Below are 20,678 nucleotides of genomic sequence, written 5' to 3' on the forward strand. Positions count from 1 at the left end.
GGACCGCGCCTTCAAAGACAGGACATTCATGAGCAAGGAAAGGATGTGCTCTTGAACAAATGGTTTGGGGACAGTTGGGCATCCATATAGGAAATAATGAAACCGGTCACTTCCTCACCCTGTACACAAAACAACTCCAAATGGATGAATGACCTCAATGTGAAAAGAGGAAGTGAAAAAATTGGGAAGAAGGGTGTGGAATTAAAGCACATAGTATCTGGGAAGCGTAAATCACAAAAGACATACGTTCAATTATGTCAGCATGTTTTAGAAACCCATTTGTATGGCAGCCTCCAGCCAAGAGATGATCTGTGCAGGTACGCCTGCCAGTGATTACACCTAGAATAAAGGAAGACTCCCTCGACAATGAGGAAGTGTCAGTGCAATAGAAAAACAGGCGCTGTGGACGGGCGGTGTCCAGGGACGCTTGTGACCGGTGACCACCTGGCAGCGGCGTAGCCTCCCCAGTCGTCAGGGCGATAGAGTACAAAATAAAACAGTGGGAGTCCCGTGCGTCAGACCCCACGTCCAGTGATCCTGTTCGTTTGGAGGGTGGGTGAGCATTAGGGCTGAACTGTGAACAGGTTTACATGTTGAGTTCCTAGCTCTCCCAGCACCTGGGTGCGTGACTGGGTTTGGAGATGGAGCCTTTGAACAGGTGATTAAGTTAAATGAGGCCGTTAGGGTGGGCCCTCCTCCACTGTGAGTGGTGTCCTTATGGGAAGAGGAGATTGGGGCACAGAGACACCTGGCTGTGCACACAGGGGAAAGGCCATTCGAGGAGGCAGTGAGAGAGTCCTGGAACAGCTCCTTCCCTTGACCCCCGAGGAAACCCGCCCCACCGGCACCCTGCTCTGGGACGTCCAGCCTCCGGAAGTGTGAGATGATAGACATCTGTTGTTGGAGCTGCTGAGCTGTGCTGTCTGTTATAGCGCCCAAGGACACTAACACAGTGAATGTGTGGGAGTTGGCACCCCCTTGAGGCCCGTAGGAGTGCACATTAATCCTGCAACCTTGGGGGACAGCTTGACAGTGTCCTTGGACAGATTCCAAGTGCGCAGAGCCCAGACCAGCCACCCCACTTGGGTTGCTGATGCCTCAGTGCAGCTCGCACCCGGACCCACAAAGACGCAGACCAGAGCGTGCTTGTAGTATCAGGTCCTTGGGAACAGCCCGAGTGGCCGTCAGTAGAGGATGGAGAAATCCTGTGCTCACACAGTGAAGAAGTGTACAGCTGGCAGGGGTTACCCATGTTGGTTCTATGAGCGGCATTGACAGCTCTCTGAAAGTAATGAGGTATTGGGTGAATAGGGCAAGTTGGAAAAGCATCAGCAGAGTGGCATTAGCCGCGTGATTTAAGAAACAGAACAGTACACTCTGCCCTGTATGTGCACCTGTAGTCAAAGCATGGCGCGCCCGGCAGTCTAGGGTACAGCGACGTCTCTGCAACAGGGAGCCGGAAACTCAGAGCTACCCGAGCTAGTGCTGATTGCTGCCCGGTGTTATGGTGCAGGTGTCAGTGGTCCAGGGCTGGCTGGGGGGCTCTGCTGTCCTTGGCACATGGCTTCCACTTCTGCGTCCAATGTGGCTGCCTACGTCCTGCCATTGCAGCCAGTGGGAAGGGAATGAGCAAGTGCCTTGCCTCCTGGATGTGATGCACATCGCTTCTGTTCGGGTTCCACCACCCGGGCTGCTCAGTAGCCTCGCCCAGCTGCCCGAGAGTCAGGACCAAGGTCTCTGGCCAGGAAGCCGATACCCAGCTGACGTGGGGAGATTGGAGTTTGGGGACAGCGGTGCGTCTCGTGGAAGGAGGCCCTCCTGGAGATCATGGTTCCTTCCAAGGGAAAGGAGGGAGGGTGGTGGGGAGAGCACACAGTAGGTTTCTGTGGTTCTCGTCGCCTTATTTCTTTAAAAAGCTCTGAAGTTAGTGCGGGGAACATCTGTTAATTCTCGTTGGCCGATATGTGGGTTTTTGTGGCATTACTCTTTGTAATTTTTCTGTATGCCTCACACTTCCCTATTTCAGAAAACCAGGACACTGTTTCTCTAGGAGCAGGTACAAAGTTGGCTGTTTCTGCTCTCCTGTTTGAGCAGACACAATCGGAGGGCCAGACGGAGCACGAGGTGTGGAGCAAGTCTCCTTCCTGTGGCCCGTGGGTGCTCGCCTGTCAAGGGGGTTACATTGTACACTGGCAGCATGTTTAAAATACGCTGTGCTTCCTCTGTGTTACTGCTGAGGCTGTCGCGATTGCAGGGTGTTTACCAAGTAACATCCCAGGGTAGTGGTGAATCATCATTGGGGGTTTTCAGTGTGTTCTGCAATAAACCTCATCCCTGGCTGTCTGCAGTGGAACCCTCAGGCCTTGCTCTAGAACGATCCTTGGGTAAAAACAAGTGGCCTTTGTTCTTTCACCTCGCTCAGTTTCTGCATGCAAATGATTCTTTTTATGCTTCTTTTTTTTTTTAAGATTTTATTTTTCCTTTTTCTCCCCAAAGCCCCCTGGTACATAGTTGTATATATGTATTTTTTCGTTGTGGGTCCTTCTAGTTGTGGCATGTGGGATGCCGCCTCAGCATGGCCCAATGAGCAGTGCCATGTCTGCACCCAGGATCCGAACTGGCGAAACCCTGGGCCGCCGAAGCAGAGCGTGTGAACTTAACCACTCAGCCACGGGGCCGGCCCCTCTTTTTATGCTTTTAATGCTGTTTGCACAAATAGCATCAGTTTGCACATATCTTAGAATACCAAAAAAAAAAAAAAAACCAGGGGAAACCCAAATGGCTGTAGGTGTTCACAGTGGTGGGAGAGGTGCGTCTCCCGTGAAGAAGCAGGGCGTCCATTCTGGGGAGGTGGTTTCTCTGCAGAGCCCTGAGCCCGCTCCAGGGAGCAGGCGGGGAAGAAGGCCACCTTTTAGACTGAAAGCCGGTGCCCCACTCGCGGCCTGTTGAGCTGTTCCTGTAAGGGGGGGCTATCAGAGTGGGACTCTGTGCTTCCTGGAGAGTCGTCCTCGTGTTGTGGACAGTGAACGCTATACCCACTCCCTTCACCGAGTCAAGTTGTGAGCAACAGAAACTTCTAGGGGCTGGCCCCGTGGCCAAGTGGTTAAGTTTGCGCGCTCCGCTGTAGGCGGCCCAGTGTTTCGTTGGTTCGAATCCTGGGTGTGGACATGGCACTGCTCATCAGGCCACGCTGAGGCAGCGTCCCACATGCCACAACTAGAAGGACCCACAACGAAGAATATACAACTATGTACCAGGGGGCTTTGGGGAGAAAAAGGAAAAAAATAAAATCTTAAAAAAAAAAAAGAAACTTCTAGAAACAGGAGTTGTGGAAGCCCTGAGAATGAAGAGAATGAGACCTTTGAGATCCCAACCCAAATAAGTTCCCTGGAAGCATTTCTGTTTATTCGAAGCAGGATCCACATAAGGCCTTGTTTGCAATTGGTTAATGTATCCTTCAGGTCTCGTGGGTGTTCTTAACTTGTGGAAGGTTACTTTTTAAATTTTACACACGGGGACATTCAGCCGGCCCAGCGCTGAGCCTTGTCACCCTGGCGACCAGGCTCTGAACACCGGACAGCCCACCTGCACCAGCTGCCTCCTGCCCCCCGCGGCGGCTCCCGGCTCCGCTGACCTGCCCTCTCTAGGACGCCGTGTCAGGGTGGTCCCCACTCTGTGGGCTGCCGCGCGCATGCACATGTGTGTGCACATGTGTGTGCTGTGCGCGCATGCACGCGGGTGCTTCAACCCGCCTCCAGCAGCACTCCTGGTGTGGGGATGAGCTCTCCGTCTGTCTGAAGAACTCTAGGCTGTTTCCAGTCAGGGGCGCCTGTGAGCACCGCTGCTGTGAACACCCCTGCCCCAGTTCCCGTGCGGACACAGCCTCCACGTCCCTGGGGTGGACACGAGGAGTGGGATTGCAGGGTGGGGAGCTGCCCGTGCGCCCGGTGGCATTCCCGCCAGCAGGTCGGAGCTCCAGGCCGCCGATACCTGGCCAGTGCGGGGTTAGGTGTTGGATTTTATTTCAGGCTGTGTAGTGGGTGGGCAGTGGGGCCTCGTTGTGGTTTCAGCTGTGTGTCCCCAGTGACTGATCACAGGGAGCATCTCTCTGTGCACTTGTTTACTACCCACAGATCTTTTTTTTTTTTTTTACAATTTTAAAAAAGGAGTGGTTTTTTTTAAAATTTTATTAATGTTATGATAGATTACAACCTTGTGAGATTTCAGTTGTACATTATTGTTAGTGATGTTGTGGGTACACCATTTCCCCCTCCGTGCCCTCCCCCCACCCCCCCTTTTCCCTGGTAACCACCAATCAGATCTCCTTGTCAATATATTAACTTCCACCTATGAGTGGAGTCATATAGAGTTCGTCTTTCTCTGACTGGCTTATTTCGCTTAACATAATACCCTCGAGGTCCGTCCACGTTGCTGCGAATGGGCCAATTTTGTCTTTTTTTATGGCTGAGTAGTATTCCATTGTGTATATATACCATATCTTCTTTATCCAATCATCAGTTTCTGGGCATGTAGGTTGGTTCCACGTCTTGGCTATTGTAAATAATGCTGCGATGAACATAGGGGTGCAAGGGACTCTTGGGATTCCCACAGATCTTTTTTGATGAAGTGTCTGTTCAAGTCTTTTGCCTATTTTTTTAGGGGGGTTGTTTATTTTCATATTGTTGAGTTATTTTGTTTTTTGCTGAGGAAGATTTGCCCTGAGCTAATATCCATTGCCAGTCTTCCTTGTTTTTCCTTTTATGTGAGCCACTGCCACAGCATGGCTGCCAGAGTCGCGGTGCAGGTCCACGCCTGCAACCAAACCCAGACCGCCAGAGTGGAGCTGAACATAAGCACTGGGCCACCAGGACTGGCCAACATATTGTTGAGTTTTGAGAGCTCTTTATATGTTCTGGATAAAACCCTTAGTCATATGTGATTTGCAAATATCCTCCCACTCCCCCCCACTTAGCTTGGCTTTTCATTCTCTCAACAATGTTTTTCACAGAACAAAGTTTTAAATTTTGATGAAGTCTGACTTACCAAGCTTTCTTTTTCTGTTCTGTTAGTCTGTATGCCTTTCCTTTTGTCAGTACCACACTATCTTGATGACTGCAGGTTCACAGCAAGTCTGATGTCGGGTACCGGGAGGCCCCAGCTGACTTCGTTCTCCTTTGTCAAAGTTATGTTGATTATTCCGGTTCCTTTGCCTTTCTACATCAATTTAAAAATCAGTTTATTGATGTCTACAAAAAAGTCTTGCTGAGATTTCATTGGAATTGCATTAAATCTGTAGATCTAGTTTGGGGAGAATTAATATCTGTGAGCATGGCATGTCCCTCTGTTTACAGTTGTCCCCTCATCTGCGGGGCACACGTTCCAAGACCCCCATTGGAAGCCTGAAGCCACAGACAGTACAGAGCCCTCTGTATACTATGTTGCTCCTTTATACACATACCTGTGATAAGGTTTAATTTATAGATTAGGCACAGTAAGAGATTAATAACAATAATAGTAAAATAGAACAACCATAACAATGCTGTAATAAAAGTTACCATATATCTCAGCAGCTCAGCATAGATTTTTTTCTTTCCTTATTAGGTCAAGAACTTCCACCTTGTCACATAAAGGAAGTACTTTATGGCTTCTCTTTGCCACGCTCGTACCACCAGCATCACTGCTCTCACCCTTTAAGGTCCTTCTTAGGTAAAATAAGGGCTCCTTGAACTCAAGCCCTGTGGTGCCTCCACAGCTGGTCCGACGACCCGGACAGCTACTGCGTGACTCCTGGGCAGGGAGTGTGCACAGCGTGGACACACTCCACAAAGGGTGATTCGCGTCCCGAGCAGGACGGAGCGGGATGGTGGGAGATTTTGTCACACTACTTGGAACGGCAGGCAATTTAAAATGCATGAATTGCTTGTTTTGGAATTTTCCGTTTGATATTTTCGGAGTACGGTTGACCGTGGGTAACTGAAATAGAGGAGAGTGGAACCGTGGATGGCGGCTGCTGCGTGTGGGTCTTTAGTCCTTGTTCCAGCAGTTGGGAGTTTTCAGTGTGCAGATCCTGCATTTGTTTTGTTAGATTTCTTTCTTTCTTGTTTTGGAGCTATTATAAATGGAAGTTTTTAAAAATGACTTCCACTTGTCCATTGCTTTTATATGTTGAACCTGTGCCGTGTGGCCTTGCTAAGTTCATCAGTTCTGGGAGCTTGTTTTCACATTTCTGCAGTCCTTGGGATTTTCTTTTCTTTTTTTTTTTAAAGATTTTATTTTTTCCTTTTTCTCCCCAAAGCCCCCCGGTACATAGTTGTGTATTCTTCGTTGTGGGTTCCTCTAGTTGTGGCATGTGGGACGCTGCCTCAGCGTGGTCTGACCAGCAGTGCCATGTCCGCGCCCAGGATTCGAACCGACGAAACACTGGGCCGCCTGCAGCGGAGCGCGCGAACTTAACCACTCGGCCACGGGGCCAGCCCCGTCCTTGGGATTTTCTATATGAGTGATCATGTCTGCAGATAAGAGCTTTATTTTTCCTTTCCAGTCCTTCTGCCCTTTATTTCCTTTTCTTGCTTTATTGTCCTGGCAGGCCTTGAGTGCTGTGCTGACTGGCAGCGGTGAGTGGGCGCAGCTTTGCCTCCTTCTTGATCTTGGGGGACAGTGTGCTGTCCCTCACACCCAGCGTCATGGGAGCTGGGGACCTTTTGGACATGCTCCATCGGGTTCAGGAAGTTCCCTTCTATTCCTAGTTCACCCAGAGTTTTTAATCATGAATGGATATTGAATTTTGTCAAAAGTCTTTTTGGGTCAGTTGAGATTTTGTGGGTTTTCTTATTTAGCCTGTTGATGTGGTGAATTACGTTGATTTCAAACGTTGGACCCGCTTTGCCTTCCTGGAGCGAACCCCGCTTGGTCGTGGTGTGATGTTCATGAATATTCCTTTCATGTGTGGCTGAATTCAGTTTGCTGATATTTTGTTGAAGATTTTTACGTTTATGTTCATAAGGGATGTTGGTCTGTGGATTTCTTTTTTGTGCTGCTTTTGTCTGGTATCGGTATCAGAGTAATGGATAAGCTCTGACAAGTATTGCTTCCTCTTCAGTTTTCTGGAAGATATCATGTAGACTCGTGTCATGTCTTCCCTTAATATCTGGTTAAATTCACTGGAGTTTTCTGTCTCAGAAAGTCTTTATTAGTTCAGTTTCTTGAGTGGATTGGGTTGTTCACGTGACTGTCCATCCTGGTGAGTCTTGGCAGCTGTGGCTGTCACAGGGCTGGTGCGTTTTATCTGAGTGCTGGATTTACGTGCCCGCAGCTGTTGGTCGTGCCCCTGATCCTGCTTGTTCGGGTCTGTGAGGTCTGTAGTGGTACTCCTCGTTTTCCTGCTACTGCTCATTTTTGTCTCCTCTTTTTTTTTTCTTTGCGTGGCTAGAGGTTCTATCAATTTTATTGATGTTCCCAAAGAACCAACTTTTGGTTTTATTTTCTCTATTTTCAGCTTCATTGCTTTTGCTTTTATCCTCATTATTTTCTTCCTTCTGCTCACGTTGGGTTTATTTGCTCTTCTTTTCCTAGGGTCTTAAGGTGACTGATGCTTACCTTGTGTGGTTGAGACCTTTCTTCTTTCTGACGTAAGCATCAAATGCTGAAATTCTCTTCTCAGCACTAATTTTGCTGCATCCCACACGTCTTGATTTATTGTATTCCACTTTTGTTCCACAAGAAGTCTCTCTGATTTCCTTCAAGACCCCTCTCTGGCCCCTAGGTTGTCTGGCGTGTGCATTTAGTTTCCCGAGTGCTTGCTGTTCTCCTGCTCTCTGTCGTTGACTTCTAGTTAGCTCCATCTTGGTCAGAGAACATGCTTCATGCTTTTTGGTTCTTTTAAATGTGTTAAGTGCTTTCTACCCGGGATGCAGTCTCTCCTGGTGAGTGGGAACCCCTTTGATCCGGCTTCTTCTCTCCTCCCTTGCAGTTCTTTTGCCCCTGGGCTGGAGTGGGCTGGGCTGGGAGCTGAGGGGTGGCCCAGCCAGGTGAGGTGTCAGGGACTGTCAGGGGCACATTCCATTTGCCTCCAACCTGGGGCTGTCCCTGCTGGCATGTCAGGGCGCATGGCTGCCTGGGGAAGCCCTGAGTCTGGCTCTTGGCTCCTGGGCCCAGTGTAGTGCAGGTGGTGTCACCATCGTCCCCCAGGCGGCCCCTGAGGGCCTAACAGGCTGAGGTGAAGGTTGGGGGGTTTGTGCGGGTCTTAGTCTATAAAGGTGACTGAATGATGACACGGGGAGGTCAGCGCCACCGAAAGAAAAGTTCGTGTTATTCTCAGTCCCCTGGAAACAACAGGCTCAGCACACCATGCAGGGCCACGGGGGAGCACCAGGTTGGCAGGAGGCAGAGGGAGCGAGGGGAGGCCCGGCCAGAGCCTTTATTGGGGTTTCCTCAGGAAAGGCATGGCATGGCAGGGTGAATGGCTTAGGATTGCCAGTCTGAATAGTCCTGGTGGACCTTGGGGCCCAGGGAATGTCCTAGTTGTCTGCCAGGTGGCCCTGGGTGTTTGGGCAAGGGTATTGGCTTGGTGTTGAGGGTTGGGTCAGGAGGTGGTTCAGGGTACAGGCCTGCATCCAGAGGAGATGGAAACAACTTTGGCCCGTAACTAATGGAAGCAAACTGTAGAATCTGAGAAAACAAGGAGCCGTGGGGTCTTCATTTCACGCCCGGAACAGCGGTGGGACCTCTGTTCCATGCGTGGTTGACAGGTGCTCTGGGAGACTTTCCCAAGCCGCGCAGTCGACTCTGCCCTTGCGTGTGTGCAGCCTGAGCACACCTGCCTCAGCCGCGCCCCCGCTGCCTGGCTCTGGCCATGTGTGTGTGCAGTGGGAGGGCCCGGCCTTCTTCCTGGCCCACTGTGTCCCCACGCTCCGCTCAAAGGCACAGAGACAGAAGAGCGGAGAGTCACTTTGATGCTGGCAGGTGGGCTATGCTCCGTGGCCTAGCCATGTCTGGCATTTGTCCTGCTGCCTCAGGTTCAGATGCATACTTTGGGGACCAAGTGACAACTCAGGTGGGCATGGAAAGTCTGGATTTCCCAATTGGGGACTTGGTCTGGGCACGTGACCTGTCCAGGCAGCAGGGACATTTTAGCCTGGACGGTCACGTGCTTACCCTCATGTGGCCATGTCGCTGCCCGTGTGAGCAAGCAGACTGGCATCTGAGTGGGAAAATGACCAGGGCTTCAGGGAGCCGTGGAGAGGTGTCCAGTCTATGGAAGCTTTCCTGTGGGTCCTGGGGCTACAGTCCCACACAAGCGCACACCATCGGCTCCTCGGTCCTGGGCGCCTTCGTGGTGTTGTTCTGGAACCCACCCCGTGTGGATGCTGCCTCCCAGAAGGTGAGCATTCGTACGGCGACAGCAATCGTGCATGCTGGGTCTGCAGTGTAGACACTGCAGCCAAAGCAGAGTAGAAGGTTCAGGTCCCACCCACTCTGTTCGCCAGGGACAGTGGTGGACACAGTGCAGGCTGTCCTCCAGGCCTTCCTAGGCAGGGCTGGCACACATCACCACAACTTTGTATGCAGAACAGAATGATGGAGGTGAAGTTGGCAGTGTGAAGGTTCAAGAAGGCTGGGGGTGAGGGGGCCCCGGGGGCCATGTAGGCAGGGCCTGCAAGGTGGGCGAGGCCTGCCGGGCCCCGGAAGACCTGTGCTCTTACAGCTGGGAGCAGGTTCCCAGCTGGCTGGCACCCTGGTCCCTGGGGGTTTCTGTGGTCTGCGGTCTCAGATTTCCTGTCTGCCCTTATCCTGCCTGTCCACAATCCCACACTGACACCTGCACGGGAGGCAGACCCGCCTCGGAGACCCTCTGGAGAGGGGCGCTTCGCTGGACAGCCTGGGGGTGCTGAGGCGCCCGCTGTGTGCAGGGACCCCAAGGGTGGCTCCCAGCCTGGCCGGGCCTGGGCAAGGGCTCCTGGGAGATGTGATGGCCAGTCTCTAGGAGTGACCATGGTGCTGGAGGCCAGGGGCTGAGGGCATGTGGTCCAGTGCAGCCTGGCTGAGGCCGGGGCTGCTGTGGGGTGGGGACGTTTTGGTGTGAGGAGGTGTGGAGGGTGTAATCACTGCTGAGCCAGCTCTGTGCCCTTCGCAGGTTGTGCAGCCTGACCTTGAAGAAGCTGGTGGTCTTCAAGGAGCTGGAGAAGGAGCTCATCTCCGTGGTGATAGCCGTCAAGATGCAGGTAAGGGTTCTCTCTCTGCACTGTCCTGGGACCGCGTCGGATGCCTGTACTGTCCAGGAGACGAGAGTGGGCAACACCCACCACAGCTGGCCCCTTACCTGTGCAGGTGGCCGGGAGCCCGATTCTGTCTTGGAGCCAGGGGGCCTCTGCCCAGGCAGTTGGCCTGGAAGATGGTCCTGATGCTCTGGCAGGGTTAGAACCCTCGGGGGCACAGTCCTGTCCCCATGAAGGACCAGCAGCCTAGCGTTCAAGAACATGGAGGAGAGCGGGAGTGCTGAGCTCGCTGCCCATGGGCCTTCCCAGAGCAGAGGCACGGGCGGAATGCCTGTGCTGGGTCATGCTTGCCCCTCCCTGGCCAGCCCCCGACCCAGGCCCGGCCCAGCCGTGCCCACCTCTCTCCCCCACACCATGGTAGTCCGCGGCCCTCAGGTGGCACAGGCTCCTCTGTTTGGTCTGATTTCTGCCTTTCAACAATAACGGTGTTTCAGGAGGGCCCCTCGCCCTGCCCGTTCCTTGGGGGAGAGTAGCCCCTGGCCCTCAGTGCTGCCTTCACCCGGCAGCAGTGGAGGGGCCCAGCCAGCCATGGGGCCACCCGCATAGTGCCTCCTGCGGCCCTTCACAGCTGTCCCCTGGCAGGTGTGGGCCCATGTGTAGGGTCCGCCTCTGCAGGCCCTCCCTCCCCCAGAGCAGGCAGCCATGTGTACCGGTTCCTCGAAGTGTGGGAATGTCCGTGGTGTGGCCCTGCAACTGAGCCACCGTAGATGCAGGTGCCTGGCCTGTTAGGACCCCTAAACCATCAGACCCATGGGGCGGAGGGCCTGCTTCACCTCGGTCCCAGGCTACTGGAGCCCAGGCTGCAGCCCTGCATGGTTGCTCAGGACCCCAGCCTCAGCTCCTGATGCAGGGTCTCCGGGGCTGGCTGGACCAGCATGAGTCAGGCTCTTCTCCAAACTGAGAGCTCCAATTTGAGTTTGAGGAGGAGCATCTTTATTTCTCCAGTCAATTGCTACCATCCAAAAAATGTTACACTTCTGAATAAAGATCTGAAATCCTTTTCTTCAGCAAAGATGCTGTTGTAAGATCTCAGCAACAAAGCAAGCTGTCCCAGGCTGTGTGCTGGGCTGCATGTCGGCCCACAGCAACATGCCCCACATGAGAATCGGCCCACCCGTGTGCAGGCGCCATATGCTATGCTCTGGCCTCCTGCCTGGCCAGTGGTCAGGATCTCACCAGATCTTCAGACCACGGTGGAGTTCACCCATCCCTGGCCTATGACTCTAGTGCTGACCGCTGACATGATTGATCTGCTCCACACTCTGGCCCTATTCCTCGACCTCCTTCCCCCAGCTACCCATCTGCGTGGTCTTGCCCCTGACCCCGTCATTACTGAGAACTCAGCTTCCAGGATCAGGGCCCCAGGATCCTTGGAGCCATCCCACCTCTCCAGCTCACCTGAGTACCCCCATCAACTGGCTGCTTGCTCTCTGCACCCCATGGCCTCCCCTGCAGACCCTCAGTTCCTTGCCTGCTTCTCTTTGGGCATTCTCTCCTGCCTGGGTCACCTGTTATCTGCTCAGTCTGCGCCTGCGTCCGAGGGGTCGGGCAGGGCTGGAGGAAACGGCCTTTGGCCTTCTCCGAGACGTGCCTTTCAGACCTGCTCCTGTCTCCTCAGCCCCTGCCCGAGCTGAGTCCCTGTTTCTTAATTCCCAGAGGAAGCAGATGTGCTGGCCTCCCTCACTAACCTGCGTCTGCGCACGTGTGCTCACTGCCCTCCTGGTCTGTGCGTGGACGCGCCCTTCTCCCGGCACAGGCTGGTCAGTTCAGGTCCTCTGAGAAGCAGACCCTAAGATGGGGTCAGATGTGCAAGAGATCTGGGGGAGACGCCTGTGAGGGACAAAGGGGCTTGGCTGGAGGATAGGGGGGTGGGGAGGGGTGCTTCCACACCCGTGCTGAGCTCCCTTGCTCTGTCGGGGGCTGGGAGCAGCCTGGTCATGAGGCCTTGGCGCTGCCATGTGGCCCAGCAGGCAGCAGCCAGGCCACTGTCAATGGGCTCCTGAAGCAGGACATCTGAGCAGAGCGTCACACGGCAATGCAGGCCAGCCCTGCACCTGTGCCCAGGACCCCACAGCCCCGTCACTCCCATCAACTCTCATGTCCTTGTCCTGCACCCGCACCTCGCTCCTGCTCTCACCGTTTCGCCTAACCCCTGATCTTGGTCAAACGCCTCAGGAGTCACCCCCTCCACCCTGGAAGCCACCTGGTCACCTCTGTTCTCCTTTCCAGCCCTGTGATCCTACCCCTCCTGGTGCCCCACAGACGTGGGGTTACAAATGTGTCCTAGTGGGCCTGGCTTCCTGCACTTAGCACACAGTCTCAAAAGTTCGTCCACGTTAGGACAGCAATTTTAAAACAATTTTGTGATGACCATCTTTCATCCATTTGAATTTACATTGCTGGCAGGTTTGAGGTTGGGGCCTGTGTATGGCTTTGTTTTTTTGTGAAGAAGACTGGCCCTGAGCTAACATCGTGCCCATCTTCCTCTACTTTATATGTGGGACGCCTGCCACAGCATGGCTTGCCGAGCGGTGCCATGTCTGCACCCGGGATCCAAACTGGCAAACTCTGGGCCGCCAAAGCAGAGCATGTGAACTTAACCACTGTGCCGCCGGGCTAGGGCCTGTGTGTTTTATACAGACGATTTGTTACCCACTTAGCATGTGAACTTAACCACTGTGCCGCCGGGCTAGGGCCTGTGTGTTTTATACAGACGATTTGTTACCCACTTAGCATGGCCACTTTGTGGCTGACTCTTCCTGCTGACCTGAAGGTTGGTTACTCTAACTAACTTTGTCCAGTGTGCGTCCGCACGTTTTGGGTCTATCCCTGCCCGCCCTCTGCCACCCCTGCCCGAGCCACGGTGCACTGCGTCTTGGTCCCTGCCTCTGTGCCACATTTGCGCCCAGCGCTCTGCTTTTCAGGATACCTGGCATCTGGCACACCCTTTCTCCCAGCAATGTCCAGTCACCGCACCCGCTGTGTACTTCCTGATCTTCTCTCTAGTTTCTTAGCACAGACGCCTTGAGGAGGACTTCGTGGCTAAAGGATATGGGCATTTTTAAGACTCCTGATAAATCTACGCATTGTGCCTTTGGGACCATGCGAGCTTGTGCTCCCCCCCCGGGTCTCTTCATCCTGAGAGCGTAGAGAGAGCTGACATGACAGTGACTCGAGCCGGCTTCATTGTGAGATGCCTTCTGAATCAGATGTCCTGTTGTATCCCAGGGCTCCAAACGGATCCTGCGGTCCCATGAGATTGTGCTGCCCCCCAGTGGACAAGTGGAGACCGACCTGGCGCTGACGTTCTCTCTGCAGGTGGGCCTGGCCCCGTGGGGGCCCCACGCTGCCACACCAGCCTCGGTCAGGGCCTCCTCCTCCGTGTTGGGAAGCGTGCTTTGGTTTGTCAGGCTGAGTTTCTCATCACGTTCCCACGATGTGGCAAGGTCGGGAACTCAAGTCACCAAGTTCCGGTCCTTTCGTTCTAGTATTTAGAAAAGATGGGGAGGAGTGTGTGGAAACTCAGCTCTGAGGTTCAAGCCCCTTGAAGTGTTTGGGTGTGCTGGCGGGAATGTGGCCTCCGTTTAGACCGGGGCACGCCCCCAGGAGAAACAGAACTCTCCCTGGACTCTGTGCTGAGCCCTGATCTGTCGAGGGGCCTAGATCAGCCCCAAACTCACCCCAAGGGCAGCGCCTCACACCTGTGTTCCTCTTTTTGTCCCTGTTGAAGATCCGTGTACGGAGACTCAGCACACGCACTTCTGACCTGACACTTGCTTTAAAGATTAACGCCATAGTTACTATCAATCTGTTTCAGACCCATTGAAACTACTCTTTTCTCATTGCAAGTGTGTAAGACACTTTTCTCATTGTGAGTGTGTAAGACCCTGACCCTGCCTGGTGGGGGGTTGGAGGGCGTTCTGCCCTGAGCTCTGACGCCCTCTACAGCAGCTTCTGGGTTTTGTGTTGATTTTTTCTTCCCAGGGGAGTCAGGCTTATTGGAATACAATTTACAAGTTGTACAATTCACCCGTTAGAAGTGTGTGGTTCCATGGGTTTTAACAACTGTGCACAGGGGTGTAGCTACCACCGCAGTGAAGGTGCGGGACAGCCCCATTGTCCCCCAACTTTTAAAATTGGCTTTGATTTGTGAGCTTTAAGGCGGACTTGTGCACATCTGCTTTGTGTGCACAGGCTCGGCAATCACAAAGTCCTGGCCGCACCATGCACGGGCCACCTGGAGCAGTGCATAGCTGCCTGTGGCTGCCTCGGGGAGCACAGCGTCCCTTACAGGAGGCACGCCACCTGCCCTGCCACGCTGTGGGGAGCATGTGCTGGGTGCTCAGGGCCCACTGATCACCCAGATAAGCTTCTGAGCTGTTGTTGTATGTTCACAGATAGGTGGGCCCCTCCCAAAGGCTGTAGTAAACCATGCATGTCCCCCAGCAGTGGCTTTTAATGTAGACTGAGGTGCATGGTGACCCAGCAGGAGTGAGCCCCTGAGGGTCAGCAGGGGTGAGCCCTATGACACACAGGAGACCCTGCAGGTGTCAGGTGGGCATGATGGCAACTGTGACTCCCCCTTCTCCCTTAGTACCCACACTTCTTGAAGAGGGAAGGCAACAAGCTTCAGATCATGCTGCAGCGGAGAAAGCGATACAAGAATCGCACGATCCTGGGCTACAAGACACTGGCGGCGGGCTCCATCAACATGGCTGAGGTGAGGCTGCCCACGGCTGCCCTTCCTGCCGCCACCAGAGCGCCTGCGAGGCCAGCTCCGACGGGATGGCTGCCCTTCAGCCGAGGGTAGATTTTGGCTCAGGATGGGTCTGTCCTCTTCCCTCCTGAGAAGTGTCTGTGCAGTGCTCCCCCTCGCTGGTCCTCCTGTGACACCCGTGTGTCGCTCAGTTGGCACTGACCCTGGCTAGCAGGGCAGGGCTGCAGTCAGCGCAGGGGGCTATCAGGGGCAGACGGCATGCATGTTCGTGAGGGTCAGAGGGTGGCGTGAAGTCGAGGAAGTTCCCTATTGAGGAAATGAGAAAGTATGTCAGAACAGGACCAACAAAGTGACAGCTGGTCCTGGAGGGCAGCTCAGGGCCCCCCAGTGTCCCTTGTGCTTCTGGGCCTTTACGTAAATATCGTAGGACTGCGCCTGGGGCTGTCTAGGCAACCGCCCGGCGTCAGTGGTGCTCAGGAGCGCAGAGCTGTGCTAGTGCCTGCCTGAGGCAGGGCAGGGCAGGGGCGTGGGCTGGCTGGCCATGACAGCTCCACGTGGGGAGCCAAGGCTGCCCCCTGAGCCTTGTGGCCCACCCCCAGCACCTGCTCAAGCCTGCAGGCCTCCTATGCCTCCTCAGACCCTTGCTGCCTACCCACCGGCCTGTCCAGGACAAACACAAGTGCTGCTCAGGGCTTAGCCCCTCCCAGCTGCCTGTACCCAGGGAGACGTGGGGCAGGAGGTTTGCAGAGAGCCAAGAGGGGCTGGGGGCTGCATTTCTCTGTGCTGCTACTGGGCCTTAGCTGAGCCTCCCAGCCCCCAGACCCCAGAAGCGGCACAGGCAGACCAGGCCTGGACTCCTTGGGGCCCGGCAGGCTCCTCCGCTGGCCCAGGGCCTCTGGTCATCCAGCTGTCCTCTCTTCTGGCCCAGGGCCTCTGGACATCCTGGGCCTCCTGCCTCCAGTCTGAGTTACCGGGCTCAGAGGAGGCTCAAAGATGCCACCTCATCTTTCTGCTTGAGCAGAGGGGCCTGATTTGTGTGGCAATGCTGTGTCCCATTCCGTTTCTCACTGGCGATGCAAGCAGTATCCTGCAGCACATGCCAGCCCGCCCCTGACCTGTGTGGACCTTCTGTAAGAGGCCGGCTTCTCTCCTGTCATCCTGAATGGACAAAGGAGAAGAGCAGGTTTTCCTGAGGGCTCATGCCTTGGTTGAAGGAGCGGCAGCCCCACCTGCCCGCGCCCAGGCCCCTCCAAGCCGAGACTGAGCCCTGGCTCCTCTGGAGCAGTGCGTCCTGTGGCCCTGAGTGGCGTGCACTCTGCCTGCTTGTTTTGTCGGGGCACCTCCCTGATGTGGGCGTCTGAGCTGCGCTGAGCACGTTCACACGGCTGTGTGACAAGAGCACTCGGCAGTTGGCGTCTCTTTAGCCAGGTGACGCAGGTGTGCTGGGGGCTGCAGCCTCAGACAGCACATGATATTGCGTGTGCTCCATGTGTTCATGAGTACGTTGTCTCCAGGCACACATGCACACACAGGCATAGGGAGTGGGTCTGAGGCTTGGAGTAAACTTTATTTTTTACTTAAGAGTTTACACCCCAAATCAGGCCCCCCAAATTTTTAAAAATCTGGTCCATAAAATTCTAACACCTGGATTTGACCAAGTGACCCCAAAAGGCAGCATCTAAAATGCAAAGGCTCCAGTGCACGTGTTCTCAGAGTTGTCGTTACAAGGCCCATGTCAAGGTGAATTGCTGGGTGTCTGGGGCTGGCGTGGAGCACAGGCTGTTGCTGGGGAGGGGCATGTCGGGGCACGTGGGGTCACTCTGCTACTCTCCCTGGTTCTCTTGAAATCTCTTATGACCAAAATGACCCCAGTGGCTCACCGTCCTGGTGGGTCAGCCTGGTGGGGGTCGGCTCCACAGCCTGAAACCCCCAGCCTGCGGTGGTGCTGGTCCTCCTTGGTTCCCAGCAGACACGGGTCCCTGGAATCATATCCCGTGAGTCAGTGGCCATGTCTGGGAGCTGCTGGCTGGCCCACAGCAGCAACTTCAGCGTTTGCTGCTGTCACAGCCACTGGGCAAGCAGGCTGCAGATCCTCCTCTCTGACAACCTTCAGCCTCTAATAGCTGAGCCTGCTGCTGACCTCCCCAGCTTGGCCCAGCGTGCTCCCTCCTGGCCTGTCCACCCGCTCCCGTGTCCTCCCCTTGTGTCCCATCCACTGGCTCCTGTGTCCTCCTGCCTTGTGGCCATGTCTCCTGCCCACAGTGCGCTCCTACTCCTGTGGTTGCTCTGCTGAGGTGCCAGCCCCTCTTGTCACCGCCGAGAGGAAAGGCCATCAGATACCCCAGCATGTGCACCGGAAGGTGGGGCTGGTCCCTGCTCCGTGGTACTTTCTAGAACTGTGCCCTGCCCCCAGGTGATGCAGCACCCCTCTGAGGGTGGCCAAGTGCTGAGCCTCTGCAGCAACATCAAGGAGACCTCGGTCAAGGTGGCTGAGATCTGGATCTTCTCCCTGTCCAGCCAGCCCATCGACCACGAGGACAGTGCCATGCAGGCCGGCCCCAAGGCCAAGTCCACAGGTGAGTGCCGGCGCAGGATCCTCCATGTCCCTGTGTCTCTGCCACAGGACGCCCCCTCCTGGCCGCCGTCATGTCGGGTTTGAGACATCGGGGCGGGGATGCAAGGGTTTGCAGGCTGCTCTCGGCTCTAGCCTCCCAGCAGAGTTGTGCGTGCTGTTGTGGGAGCCCAGGCTGCAGGGTGTCCCAGCTCTGCTCTCGACACTGTGACATCATCAGTGAGCGGAGGTTGTGGGGTTGATCGCAGTGCCTCCAGGGTCTAGGCACAGGTCCTGGTATGGTTGTCACCACCATCACACTTGGGGTCACCGTCCGCCCTGAGGTGAAGGAGGGCAGGCAGGAAACCTGGTCCAGCGCGAGATCCAGGCCGAAAGGCGTGAGAGCAGGAGGGGTTTTCCAGGCTGCTGTGGGGCCGGGCCTGCGGGGGTGGAAGCACAGCCCCCCGCCGTCCTTAACTACCCATCTGCCAGGGCTGCCCAGCTTCCTCTGTGCTGCCCGCGGGGTTGTCTCCTTGTGGGCCCCACGTGCCTGAGGCCTGTCGTCAGGTTGCCTCCTCATTGCCAGGATGCGGTCGGAACCTTGCGGTGTTCTCCCTTCCCTTTGCTTGTTCCGCAGATAACTACTCTGAGGAGGAGTATGAGAGCTTCTCCTCGGAGCAGGAGGCCAGCGATGATGCCGTGCAAGGGCAGGTAACTTGGGGCTGCGTGTGACGGGGCCACCTTGGCCATGCAGGGACCATGTCTTACTAGGAGATGCCTGCTTCAGAGCCCTGGTGCCCCGTGCCCAGCTCCCGCCAAGATGCCCCAGCTGCTGGCAGCCCACAGCTGACGGGCCCAGGACCTCCAGAGTCACCACTGCCAGGGTGGCACAAGGCAGGAGAGGCTGGGAGCTCGGCCCCCCTGTGGCACCTTGTTTTTCCGTCCCCAGGGCTGGGAGTGCGTCAGCAGAGCTGTGGGGTGCCCTGGAGGCCACTCCCTTGTCAGCTCCTGGGAGACGGACCTCCACCGAGCCGCCCGGGAGGCCACCTGTCCCTGTGGGGAGGCCCTGGCCAACAGCCGTGTGGTGGGCAGTGGGGGTCCCTGGGGCCCTGTCCAGGCTGGCCCCGGCCTTAGGTGCTGTGGTGTCCTTGCAGGATCTTGATGAGGATGACTTTGATGTGGGGAAGCCCAAGAAGCAGAGGCGATCGATAGTAAGAACGACGTCCATGACCAGGGTCGGTGGAAACTGGTTTTACTAACACTAGGGAAGGGCAGAGGGCGGGGCTGGGTGGTGGGGCACACGGCCATGGTATCAGCCCAACCTCAGGGGCTCTGGGAGGTTGAGCCCTCAAGAGGGTGGGATGGGGAGGCGAGGGGATCATGGCGTGCACAGTGCTGTCCCCCATGGCCTGGCTCCGTTGGCTCCTGAGGTCCAGTCTCTTCCCCTGGATATGGTGTGAAGGTGGGGAGACCCTGTGCCACAGCCTTGTCCTGGGAGGGGGGCTGTGAGGTGCCATTGTCAGTTATGGGGCATCCCCAGGCTGCTGGCCACAGGCCCAGAGGGCAGCGGACGAGGCCCGGGGGCTGGCTTCCTGCCCAAGCCACTCCACGAGCAGAGCCTGGGGCTGCCCCCTCCCTGCTTGTGCCCAGACATGCCCTGTGTGAGGCCAGTCCCCCACGTCTCTCAGTGTCCGGCCCACCTGGCAAGGTGGCCCCGGGGGGCTTGGCAGGCCTGTCAGCCTTCTCCTTCAGGAAGAAAGTTCTGGGCAGAGGCCTTGGCCTGTCACCGAATGTCCTCCACTGGGTGCCTGGAGCTCCTGGGAGGCTCACAGCTGCTCCCCGTCTGCCAGGCCATGGCCCTAGCACCGTGGTGGCCAGGGAAGCCCTGGTACTGATGGGCCATCGGGCACAAGCCCAGCCCCAGAAACCACTGCCCCCTCGGTGGTGCTGGGAGGCTGGGGCTGGTCCTGACAGATCTGGTGACGCGCGTCCTTTCTGTACCATGCTCAGCAACCACACTACTGTGGGAGCACCTGGTTGAGCCTCAGTTCTGGGGCCCAGGTGCACAACTTCTGTGGAGCGGACCACTGGCCTCCTTTTATAGAATTGGACCCCCAAGGATGGCTGAGTGGCTACCTCGCTCAGTGGCCAGAGCTGAGCCCCTGTGGCCCCAGGTGGCACCAGAAACAGACAGAACTCAGGCTCTCTGCTGAGCCCTCGCCACCCCCTGCCTCCCCTGATGCCCACACGCATCTGCTGGAGTGAGGTGGTGCTCCGGAAGTGGCCAGCGAGCCCAGGAAGGGCTAGCAGCTTTGCACGGAGGCTTCTGGAAGAACCGTAGAGATGGCGCATGCCTTCCGTCTGGTTCCCCTTCGCCAGGCCTGGGACTGTGGGCTCCGTCCTGGTCCATTCCTGAGTCTGCCTGCAGCTTTGGGTTCAAATGCTCATGAAAATGCTTGTTGTTCAACTTATGAGAGCTGTGTTTGAGTTCATAAATGTCGCAGCGGGCAAAGCCACGCTGCCCTCTACTGGGGCTGCACTCGTGGGCCCAAGGTGCCGGCCTCGCTGTGTCCTCCCAGGGGAAGCGGCTCCCGTGGGTCTGACTCTGCCCTGCTTTCTTACAGCAACAAAACTTCAAGCAGAAAGTCGTGGCTCTGCTGCGGAGGTTTAAAGTGTCGGACGAGGTGAGTGGGCCCCCCACCCCATCCCCTCACGCCCACAGCAAAGCGTCCTGGCTGGAGGGCTCTGGAGGCCAGTTCTGGGCCAGGTCCTGGCTCTGCCGCTTACTGTCCACATGGCCCTCTGGCCGTCACTCTCTTTGTCCTCAAGAATGGGTAGTGGTGTTGCCTGCCCGCTAGGGACACACCAGGGGTCGAACGGAGGCCCCTGGAGATCGCCGGCTATGTCAATGAGCTGACTGGGGGGGAGGCTGGACCTCGTTGTCTTTGGGGGGGTGTGACCAGGGGTTTTTGTGTTTTGTGTCCTTCTATAAATCGACTTTATTTTTAGGGCAGTTTTAGGTTCACAGCAAAATTGAGCAGAAAGAAAGGGCAGGGTTCTCATACACCCCCGTCACCACACAGCCTCCCCCACTGTCAACATGCCACATGTTTTAAAAATTCTTTCTTTTAGCTTT

At 55.8% G+C, this 20,678-nt stretch overlaps 1 protein-coding gene across 10 annotated transcripts in view; it reads left to right on the top strand.

Moving 5' to 3' along the window:
• The window catches only part of PACS2 (phosphofurin acidic cluster sorting protein 2), a 70,400-nt gene that overhangs the window by 27,422 nt on the left and 22,300 nt on the right, over window positions 1–20,678 (top strand). For 7 of the 10 annotated variants that reach the window (XR_011504836.1, XR_011504837.1, XR_011504838.1 and 4 more), the window contains exons 2-8: window positions 10,133–10,220; window positions 13,503–13,592; window positions 14,869–14,994; window positions 17,405–17,567; window positions 18,180–18,253; window positions 18,697–18,777; window positions 20,167–20,226. Coding sequence is in view for 6 of the 10 variants with exons in the window: in XM_044774430.2 (XP_044630365.1) it covers window positions 10,133–10,220; window positions 13,503–13,592; window positions 14,869–14,994; window positions 17,405–17,567; window positions 18,180–18,253; window positions 18,697–18,777; window positions 20,167–20,226 (682 nt within the window). In the remaining 4 variants the exon portion in view is untranslated. The remainder of the gene's footprint in view (window positions 1–10,132; window positions 10,221–13,502; window positions 13,593–14,868; window positions 14,995–17,404; window positions 17,568–18,179; window positions 18,254–18,696; window positions 18,778–20,166; window positions 20,227–20,678) is intronic. The other 3 variants (XR_011504839.1, XM_044774433.2, XM_014833445.3) reach the window with 1 other exon arrangement.

This window comes from Equus asinus, chromosome 7 (genome assembly GCF_041296235.1).
Source record: "Equus asinus isolate D_3611 breed Donkey chromosome 7, EquAss-T2T_v2, whole genome shotgun sequence".
In the NCBI taxonomy this organism is placed as follows: domain Eukaryota; kingdom Metazoa; phylum Chordata; class Mammalia; order Perissodactyla; family Equidae; genus Equus; species Equus asinus.